The 10249-nt window shown below is 40.2% G+C and overlaps 3 protein-coding genes and 1 long non-coding RNA gene across 6 annotated transcripts; 1 reads left to right on the top strand and 3 right to left on the bottom strand.

The window, feature by feature from the left end:
* Positions 1–89: 89 nt before the first annotated feature.
* LOC106923581 (cytochrome c, testis-specific-like) lies at positions 90–2369 on the bottom strand. 2 transcript variants are annotated; one of them, XM_014996700.2, is made up of 3 exons: positions 2209–2369; positions 1748–1926; positions 90–302 (listed from the first exon to the last, which is right to left on the bottom strand). In XM_014996700.2, the coding sequence occupies exons 2-3, from the start codon at positions 1914–1916 to the stop codon at positions 157–159; spliced, it is 315 nt and encodes a 104-aa protein (XP_014852186.1). In that variant the 5' UTR covers positions 1917–1926; positions 2209–2369; the 3' UTR covers positions 90–156. The 2 variants fall into 2 exon arrangements, with proteins under 2 accessions (XP_014852186.1, XP_087866277.1); XM_088010151.1 differs by having other exon boundaries at positions 1748–1986; positions 2209–2365.
* Positions 2370–2494: 125 nt separating this feature from the next.
* Positions 2495–7964, top strand: LOC148156406 (uncharacterized). Of its 2 annotated transcripts, none has more exons than XR_015764621.1 (3): positions 2495–2814; positions 4938–5895; positions 6674–7964. It is a non-coding gene; the product is annotated as an uncharacterized LOC148156406 (long non-coding RNA). The 2 variants fall into 2 exon arrangements; XR_015764620.1 differs by having other exon boundaries at positions 2505–2814; positions 5783–5895.
* On the bottom strand, positions 4397–6841 carry LOC106923569 (cytochrome c iso-1/iso-2-like). Its single transcript, XM_014996679.2, has 2 exons — positions 6648–6841; positions 4397–5013 (listed from the first exon to the last, which is right to left on the bottom strand). The coding sequence occupies exons 1-2, from the start codon at positions 6814–6816 to the stop codon at positions 4868–4870; spliced, it is 315 nt and encodes a 104-aa protein (XP_014852165.1). The 5' UTR covers positions 6817–6841; the 3' UTR covers positions 4397–4867.
* A 540-nt stretch (positions 7965–8504) lies between the features above and the next one.
* Positions 8505–9975, bottom strand: npvf (neuropeptide VF precursor). The gene is given in 5 exon segments (XM_014996676.2): positions 8505–8543; positions 8545–8593; positions 8684–9054; positions 9774–9945; positions 9947–9975. Coding segments are annotated over 5 exon segments (660 nt in total).
* Between the last annotated feature and the right edge of the window lie 274 nt (positions 9976–10249).

The raw sequence follows: 10249 nt of genomic DNA, 5'->3' as shown, positions 1-10249 counted from the left end.
CGAAACTGCTAACAGCATGGTGAGTCAGCGGTTTTTAAAAGTTTTGACACCCAACTTTTCAAGAGCAGGTCACGGACAAAACATGTAACTATTGTTCATAGGCAAAACGTTTATTTCGTCAAGGCGAACACTGCACTCGTACGGGTCATCAGCGTATTAGGAGGTCGCATCCTTCAAGTAGGCGATAAGGTCTTCTCTCTCCTTTTTCTTTTTGATGCCATTGAAGATCATCTTCGTACCTGGAATGTATTTCTTTGGGTTTTCGAGGTAGATGTTCAGCGTTTCCTCGTCCCATATGACACCTGTATGAAAAGTGTACATTTGAAATGCTTATCGGCAACACAGGAACCTTTCATAAAGGTGGCCTCATAAAAAAAAAAAAACTGTCTGCCGTCTCAGACGTGTGGTGACAGTTGTAAGGTTTTTATGTCCTGCTGTCGGAGCGTAGCTCAGAGTCAGAAATGAAAAGTATCGCAAACCCCGGCCGGCCTGTCCAGACCTGCTGTTCTCACTGCCATGTCAAGAAAACAAGCTTCCTTTCCTCACAACAACCAAAAAACCCTCCTCTTGGCTGAGATGAACAGCTTTCAACAAAAAGTCGTGTGATGTAAAGTTATACTATAGTAAATTATTACATCATTGCAAAGAACAGGCCACAGAGAATGGGCTTTGGTGTATTTAAATATAGATCAATAATCTTGTAGTGCTCATCTCTATCACTGTGCCAACGCACTAATGATATATTGCATCACTTTAACCCCTAGAACCCGACGAACCCACCGGTGGGTCCAGCTGCCACGTGACCTCGGCTCGCTCTGTAAATAAAGGCTCCACGTGCCTTTAATTTTTTTTTTTTTTATTATTATTATCCGCTAAAAGAGGCTTTAATCTTTCAAAAACTATTCCGCATAAAGGTTTTGCCCAAAATGTTAAGATTTAAATTTATTTATACCCCCTGAGGGTGTAAGATATCAAACTGACTCTCAGTTTTGATTGAACCACACTGTAATAAAACTCTTCAAATTCTTTTATGGCTTTATGGTTTTGATATGCCATTGCGAAATTGTCAGTAAAATCCCCTTCAAAAAAAAAAAAAAAAAACACAATCTTTTGGATATCCTTTAAAGCTGCTAGCCAGACACCTCCGTCTTGCTCAGTTTTTCTGTTTGTTTGGTAGTTTTATTGTAATCCGTTTTTCATCGAGATTAAACGAGCCCTCCCACAACAAAGCTCCCCTGCACACATTGCCCCAGAAAAAGAAAAGTTGTTCAGGTAAGCTGACTGCAATCACAGACGCAATGCGGTGTCAATTTTCGGGGAAGGTTATAAAAGTAGAATACTGACGTAATTCATTTCAAGGGAGACGACTAAGGTGAAGGGAGTCCAAACAGACCAAAAAACTAATAAAAATAGTGGAAATACAATAAGATTTGTACCAGAAAGTTGAAATTGTGATCATTATCACTGTCTGCTTCAGCATCACTTCCGCTTCTGGTCTTATCAACCAAATTACACACAAAGCAGAATTAGATGGGGTTTTTCCCCCCCCCTTTAGTGTCCTTTTTAAAAACTCTGCTTGTGAATTTCTGATTTGGAAATCCACGTTTCATTACCCGGTGGTGTTATTATCAACGTTCCCTTGTTAGCAGAAAAAGGAAAAATGATATTTTATATATATCTTTGTTCCTTTGTCATCCAACTTTGAACAAACAACCTGATTGGTTTCTAATACTTCTAAAACGTGCACCTTTATCAATGTTGGCCTGAGTGTAGGTGAACCCAGGAGCCTGCCCCGTCTTCCGTCCAAACATCCCCCCGAGATTTGGTCCCTGCATGTGGCGGCCTCCTTTTTCCACAGTGTGACACTGGGAGCATTTCTGCATAAACACCTTCTTCCCTTTCTCGACGTCCCCCATGGTCAGCAGGCTGGACGGGGAGGAAATGACAGCAGGAGACACAATCAGCCACACTGCCGCAAAGGCATGCCTTGAGGCGGGAGGAAAAACACAATTTTCACGAAACGTTTGGACACACCAAGACTTCTTTTAGTCTCTCTAAGAATGTTGTCAAACCTACAGCAGGCTGATATGTCGAGGTGATGAGCAAAAGCTGCTAACCTTGAAATATCTTGAATATAAAAACATGCCTTATAGAGCTACTGTGATGCAAACAATGGCTTTGAAAAAATCTTGGGAGGGAAAACCTTACCTTCAGATGGGATTGTTTCCCTAAAGCTTCAGGCAAGAGTTGGCGCCTTCTGTCTCAAACTCACGCTCCTTCAGAGTTCAGCGTTTCCTCGTATTTGAACCTCAAAGCATCTGAATGAAAATGTTAAAGAGGGGAGGGGAGGGGGCTTAAATCTGCTTTAAAAGAGCTGTAGCTCACGCCCACTTAAAACAGCAGGTGTGCAGATAGTGCAATGCATGGCAAGAAAATGCGATGTCATGATTATAAAGCAGTTGTGTGTGCTCCTCCTCCTTCCGTCTTTCTCTCCCGTCTCATCTCTGTTTACATCTCATTGTATCCCATCAAAACACCAGAGCAGGACTCTCTTCTGGCGCCTGATTGTCACTTTATCATATGATTTCAGTTACAATGGAGCCATAACTTAAACCAGCCTCTCCAGTTCTCAAGATCACTCTATATTTGAGTGAAACGCCGCTCTTAGAACACGACAAGCTGAGCTGTGACTTACTTTTTAATCTGTTAAAAAAAAAATGAGTTGCTGTGTCATTTACTTTTTAGGACAAACTGGGGTCATGGAGCATGACCACATCAAGTTATTTTGCTGGGTGAAGGCTGTGTGGAACTCAGGTAAGCCGAGTTATCATTGTTCTTGAAGGCTTGACTCTCAGTAACTTTTCCCATGATGTTGATGATGTAAGAAGCAAAAAACATGAATAAAACAGCTTGTACAAAGCAAAAGGTTGTGGTATTCAGAAGGCAATTGAACTTGCAACTGATTCCAACTAGTTAGCAGATAAGCAAAAATAGATTGTTTTATCAAACTTGAGACTTGTTTCACAATCGGATCAAGGATTGTTGTGTCTCTGTTTGGAATAATTGTTTCAACTCAGCAAGGCGACCCATTAATTTTGCAACAGTAGCATTAAGGAAAGAAGTTTGTCTCCCTCCAGTGGTCAAATATGGTAAAGACTGTACAGTCACATCCTCTGCTTTTCCTCCTTCTCAAAACTAGTTGATTGTTGGTTGATCTAATGCTTCACACATTTATTGTGTTCGGTGCAAAAAGTCAAGATTCACATGGGATCAATTTAGCAGCTCAGGACAGATTTAAGAAGAAAGAAAAGCTTGACATATTACGGCAACTTTTTAAAGCGTTTTGCATGTAAAGACCTATATTACAAATTTATGGCCAAATATTGCAGAGGTTGAGATCATTAAACAGAAAACCATCTTATACATTTTGATGACATAAGCAGAAAACAATGTAGGAAAAGGCAAGTAATTGTACATAATCATTTGTATTATTGACCAGCGCATTTCAACCTGCTCAAATGAATGATGAACTGTGTGTTGGATGTGCACAGATGACGTTGATTTGAAGACTGAACAAGTACAGTTTTGAACATTTCAAATCTGTTCTGAGAAATTCAACAAAATGACGGAGAAAACTGCAACGTACTTTTCACACTTACGTGTATGTAAATGTCCAGTAACACAAAGAAAGGTCTGTAGCCTTTAACTATTTATTTTTGAGCAGCTGACAGTAAAAAAACAAACAACATTCAGCTCATTTTATTAAACACAAACTGAATGTTGATGATGTAAGAGAGAAACCCGTGTTGGCAGGTCAGAGCTTCAGCAAACCTGAAAATGCTAATGTTGAATGTTAGATGGTTTTGCTTTAACAATATTTTCATTCATGTTTGGGATATTAGAGAGAATCTGACCTTTTCCTCTTATGAATATTTCAGTCGTTTAGAAAAGAGCCACCTGAGGGTGCTGTTATCCTTTCACACAACAACAAGGAGTTTGATTAAACTGAATTTCCCTCATGTAATGTGAACACAAAAGTGGTTTATCTTTTCAGAATTCGGAGGGCAAATCTGCACCTAAATGCTCCTTGCTCTTAAGAGGAAATTCTGACATGTGGAATCCGCCAGAATTTGCTTCATTCATCCACTATGCTCTCCGTCCAGGTTTTTAATCACCCAGCTGCTCAAAATCAAATTTTTTCTTGCATGAATTTCTCCCACTTCTCCTTATTATTTCAATACAGTGCTTTAACTTCCCATGAAGCAACCAGAACACCTAATATAAAACTCCTGCTAAGGAAAACCAACAACGGGAAAAAAAAAAAGAACAAAAATCCCCTACCTTCCTCGTCTGGTCTGAGGTCTGAGACACAGCAAAAAAAAGAAAATACGAGATCTGACACAAAACAATTTTATTTATTGGTTCAGACATTGTAAAACGCCCCTTAAAAAAATTAAACAACGTGACACGACTTGTTACTATTGATCCAGTTGCTGAATTACAAGTACACGCATAACCTGTCAAGATCTGCTCTGGTAAATTGAAAATCAAAACGTTTGTTTGTAAGCTGTTGTTCTTAAAATAGGAGAAAATGAGAACAAGAGTAAAATATCTTCCCCATTCAACCCATTCAAAAACAAAAAGGGGCCAAATACAAATCTAAACCAGAACTGAACAATCAACATCTTCAGCAAGAACAAACAAGATAAATATAATTGAACAAATAAAAGTTCAGCGTAGGTGTTACTGTGTGCATCGAGCGGCTAATTCCACAATGAACAGGCGTAGAAAAATAAGAGAAACGGTACATTTTTGACTCTTTAAAGCTCTTTCAATCCCTCTGTGTGTTGCTGTTTGTGTCAGTATATTAGGAGGTTGCGTCCTTTAAGTAGGCAATAATATCTGCTCTTTCTTTCTTCTTTGTGATCCCACTGAAGATCATCTTGGTACCAGGAATGTACTTCTTTGGATTTTCAAGGTAGACGTTCAGAGTTTCCTCGTCCCAGATGATACCTAAATGGGAAAACAAGACAGAAACAATCAAACACATGCGGTGTGTGTGCACTAATGGACTTCAGAATGTCAGTGGAATGGGTTTATAGAGCACAGAGAGTCAGAGAGGAGCAGCAGTACTGCCAGCTGCATGTTCAGACCTGCTGTCCTACTTTATATAGAGAAAACCAGCTCCTTTTAAGGAGGAGTAAGAGAAACATGGATATTATGTAGAGGGAGAAAGCTACTAATAGCGTTTTCATATTGATTGAAAAAGAGAAGAAACATCAGGTAGATTATTGTCAGGAGGTCATCGTATCAGATTTGTTATCTTTGACCTTTGCACTTCTGAAACAAATGTTTTGCCGAAGTATTGCAAACAGTATGCAGATGTAATGAACAACTTTCCGCATTAGGTCGCTTGAGATATGGCATTATTTTTCATATTTCTTAAGAAATGATGATGGTTAGCTAATTGATATTTTTCTTGAGATATTTGGCCACTGTAACACATGAATACGTGTCGATGTCAAACCGTTCCGTTGCGGCTTTCGCTTTATGTTCAGAATGAAACATCGCTGCAGTCTCAAGTCAGCCTCAGTCAGGTTATCTTCCGTTATTATCCAGTAATTAGCTCCATGCAACTTTAACCAGCTTCACTGTCCCTGCTGATCAAAGCGGCCCCACAGCATGATACTGTCACTGCCATGTTTCACAAGTGAGACAGAGGTAGGCATTAAGACGTTCTGATCAGATGACCTTCTTCCTGTGTTTGTTTTGTCCTATGCAGGCCTCTTATGACTTTCTTTCAACAATGTTGACCACCTAGCAAATCCTCATACCTACGTTGTGAATCTCGGCAACTCCTCCAGAGCTACCAGGGGCCTGTTGGCTGCTTCTCGGGTTCATATCTCACTCAGCCCATCCACTTAAATGGACCAACACCTGTTGGCGGGTGTCGTGGTGCCATGCTCTTTCTATTTTCAGAAAACAGTTTGTTTTGTCAGATCCTTAAAGCTGACTTTTCTGCTGTATTCCTTGATTTCTATGGTTCTCTTTGTTCCCTAATGCTCTCTGGTAAATCTCTGAGGGCTTCACAGGACAGCTGAGTTTATACTGAGATGAAATTATGCTAAGATGGACTCTGTTTAAGGAAGCTTTTAAAGCAAGATATGGTCTAACTGGATTTCATGTGGAGTTATTAGAGTAAGGGGTCTGAATGCAAAAGTGCACTTTTATAACTTATTTGTTAAAAATTTTTTTGCACAGCACATGTCGGTGCTTCTTTGTGTTGGTCTGTTCTATAAAATCCAAATAAAACAGGTTGAGGCTTGAGGCTGACTACATTTGAATGGCTTTAAGATGCTCAGCCACAAGTAAAGGTTGACCAACTTTGCTTATTTCTCCAAACCCTAACCATTTATTCATGGTCCTCCATTTTGAATTTGATGATGAGGGACTAGCATGCATTCAAATCCCATTTATTGTGTTCACAAGATTTAAACTACAGAGATGACATCCGCTTTAGAGCTGTAGAATACACATACATCTACTTTACAATGTCAGTTATTGTGCTCTGTTATCCAGTTACCTGGTTAATTTGTCATTTCTTGAATAGACGTTAATATTCGGAGCATTTTTGTGGTGATTCATACCTTTCTCCATATTGGCCTGAGTGTAGGAGTATCCAGGCGCCTGGCCCGTCTTCCTTCCAAACAGCCCCCAGAGGTTTGGCCCCACCTTATGGCGACCTCCTTCTTCCACAGAGTGACACTGGGAACACTTCTGGACAAACACCTTCTTCCCTTTCTGAACGTCCCCCATCGCCAGCAGCTAGGTATGGGAAGAAAGGACCGGCAGAGACACAATCAGCCACATCACTGCAAAGAAATGTCTGCTGAAGCGAGTGGAAAAATTACCACATAAACAAACTTTTGGGCACCTTAAACTTTATGAGTTTTAGCAAAAATTGTATCCGGACAAGAGAGGCTGAACGAGAGCGTAAAAGCTGCTGAACTGAAAAAGTGAACAGCACAGAGCAAAGGAATAACGAACAGAGGAGGATCAGAAGGGGCAAATCCTACCGTCAGAGTGGAATGTGTTAAATCGCCCTCAGGTAGATGTTGTCACCTTTCTTTCTCAAATTCACACTCCTTCCCTTTTGATTGCTTGCTGACCAGAAATCTTGTTTTGCTATGATTGAACTGTACTTGAACCATAAAGTACATGAAATAAAGTTTCAGAGAGGGGCGTGGTCCGGTGGTGAGGGTTGAATAAGCTCTAATATTTGAGTCACACCCACCTTGAAAGACAGGTGGGGTTGGTTTGCCATGTGTGTCAGTTGCATGTTTGAAATGCTTTGACTCAGTGTTTGTTACACAACAGTTTGAGTCAGATTAAGCTCTGATGACTGGTTACAAAAAATTGAGAACCCAATGAGGAAATTTTGATAATCCTCATAATAAATGGCAGTTTGTAATATGCAATCAATCATAATAATAAAGCAAATATTGCACAGGAAGGATCTATTATATTCACTTGATATTTCAGTGTGTAATTTCGACAAACTGTTATATTTAAAGAAGTGACACCCTTACACAAACTACCCGGAACTGTTTATCTGATACACTTATATGGTGGTCTATGAAATACAAACCCTAATAAAGTATTTTAAAGCCACTGTATTGTGGAAAAAATGTGAAATAACCTGTGGTCCACTATCACAAATACATGTGTATCTTTTATTCTTTCAGATTAATATTGGGTAACTTGCAAAAATCTGAATGATGCAACCTGCCCAAAAAAAAAGAACAAAAAAAATAAAAAATAAAATAAAATCCATACTTCTCATTTCGTATCAGAAAAACAACTGCTTGACTGAAAGGAAATAATTGAGGGTTTTTTTCTGAATAATGTTTCCAATTTGTATGTCTTGTAAAACTAAATCTAAGTGTGATAAAGTGTATTATGCAGTTTCTGTTGTTCTCTCGTGTTGTAATAGTGACATGATGATTTTATAACACAGCAGTCAGGGAAGGTTTTCGATTTAAACCTAGAGATTGCACCCTCTAGTGTTCAAATAGTGCAACAACTGCTTCCTCAGCAGCTTGATGGAGCAGGTTCAGTTTTGCTCGTTTTTTAAGGAACCACGTTAAGCTCAAAACGTATCTACTCCCCTCTAAACCCAGTTCAAGAAAATAATTAAAAGTCAAAGGGCTTTATGATGAACTTTATGCTTTCTCTCCAGAATATCCCTAAGAATTTGGGGACTTTTCTACAGAAATGATGACGGGTTAAGATGAATAACACAATAACATTTTGCATTCTCATTGCTTGAAGCTTTATTTTTTACTTTTTGTGTAAACTTCATTCTTCTACAAGATCAGTTTCAGTACAGAGAAGAACATTATTTTCAGAAGACAACATCTACATGGAAATACTCCAGATCTAAGCTTTGTTATAATAACTTGAAGCATCTTTACAATAAAAACACTCAATGAAAGGACCAGGACTTAATAGAAGATCTGGCTATCCTTTGAAGGTCTTTTCGTCCGTGTCTACATCTTCTTCAGAACTGGTTTTGTAGTCAAAATCTTCTGTCCTGTTGGATATTAAGACACTTTAATCATAGCAAAGGAAGCAGAGTTAGTGGTTACGATGAGGGATATTTTAGATTGTGTCATTGCCATACCAGTGCAAGCCAGCGTCCAACAAGTGTTCACTGGCCAGCGTCCTGAGGAGGCTCCAGTAAGGAGCGTCTCTTCCAAATCTCTGAGGCAGCACCGGGCTGGGGGCGTCTCGCGCCTCGCGGCACTCTCCGCACATCTGGATCAACTCCCAGGACCTCCCGAACCTCTGGGGCATGTTGGGGCTGGAGTTGGGCACCCTCTCGTCGTTGCTGTCCCTGCCGAAGCGCAGCGGCATGTTGGCGTGCATGTGGAGCGGTTTGGCCGTGGGGGGGTACAGCTTGATGATGGTCGGCAGGCTGTTCCTGCTGGTGGCCGGGGTCACGTGCAGCTTGAAGCTCTCCAGATCCAAACTTCTGCGGAGCCCACTCGGTGCCTGGATGTGTTAGGGTTGCATTTAATCAGGTCAAGTGGAATTTCAATGCGGGCCTTTTCGTCTGTGTTCTTCAAGAAGTGACAGTAGCAAAATCAACGTCTACTATTTTTAGTTAAGCTAAAGAGCAAACATTTAATGTTTATTTTTCAAAAGTAAAATGTTTTGGTGTTTTTATTTTTGGTGCTATCTGACCTTGATCAATTAATCGATCAATTAGTCGTTATTTATTAAGCTTTCATTGACACTAAATAACCCAAAGTACACATGTAAATAAACTTAAAATGAATTAGACAAACAGTTATTTTGAAACAGGAAGTGAGAAAGAGCTCCTGAAAATTATTCAAAAACAAGAGTCTTGAGATACAAAATTGACTGATGACGATGATCATTACTCTAAGAGGTGATGCACAGCTGTAACTACGCTATGCTCTGAAAGCAGATATTTCTTTTACTGTAATCAAACGGCTCTTTCTGCTTGATTGAAGCAGTTTGTTGTCATTTGAAAATCTGCGCCTTGTACTACATCTTAAGTTTAAGTTTAGCCCTCACAAAGCTGGAGAAAAGGCTTCTTCCACTCATGATGTACAAGATCTAAAATGAAGTTACACAGAGCATCAACTGGACCTCGGTTATCTGGAGACCCAGAATATAAGATGAAGAAAACACAAAAAAAAAACAACAAAAAAAGAAAAGTCATTGGTTGACTGGTTGCTTCTTACCTGCTGGCGCGGCTGTTTCCTCACAGAGTGCCTGTCGTCGACGCTGCTCCGCAGGGTTTCATCGTTGTGGAAGGATTTCCCGAAGACGTGGAAGTCAGACGCCGCCGCCCCTCCGAGACCCCCCATCATCAGGAGCGCTGACAGTATCGCTGCTGTCAACATGCTGAAATCTGTTGTTCCTTTCTGAACTGTGTTTGGACATGTGGCTCATTTCCCGCTGAGTGACCTGCCGCCTGTCATATAAGCCCTGTGAAAACCCCACGTCACATTAAAAAAAAAACAAAAAAAAACTGACACTCACACACACACACACACACACACACACACACACACACACACACACACACAAATTGATGCATGCACATTTATTGTTGGCTTCATTTAAACAAGGCAAATTCCTGACTGAGCCACCACTCATACCTGGGAAGGTATCTATGTATGTATGCACTAATTGGGTTGATGAATGAACGGGGTGC

The sequence above is a fragment of the Poecilia mexicana genome, unplaced genomic scaffold, assembly GCF_051168715.1.
Source record: "Poecilia mexicana isolate PSO_F unplaced genomic scaffold, ASM5116871v1 scaffold_11, whole genome shotgun sequence".
NCBI lineage: Eukaryota > Metazoa > Chordata > Actinopteri > Cyprinodontiformes > Poeciliidae > Poecilia > Poecilia mexicana.
The sequence above is the reverse complement of the archived record's forward strand: the minus strand, read 5'-3'. Positions and strand labels throughout refer to the sequence as shown.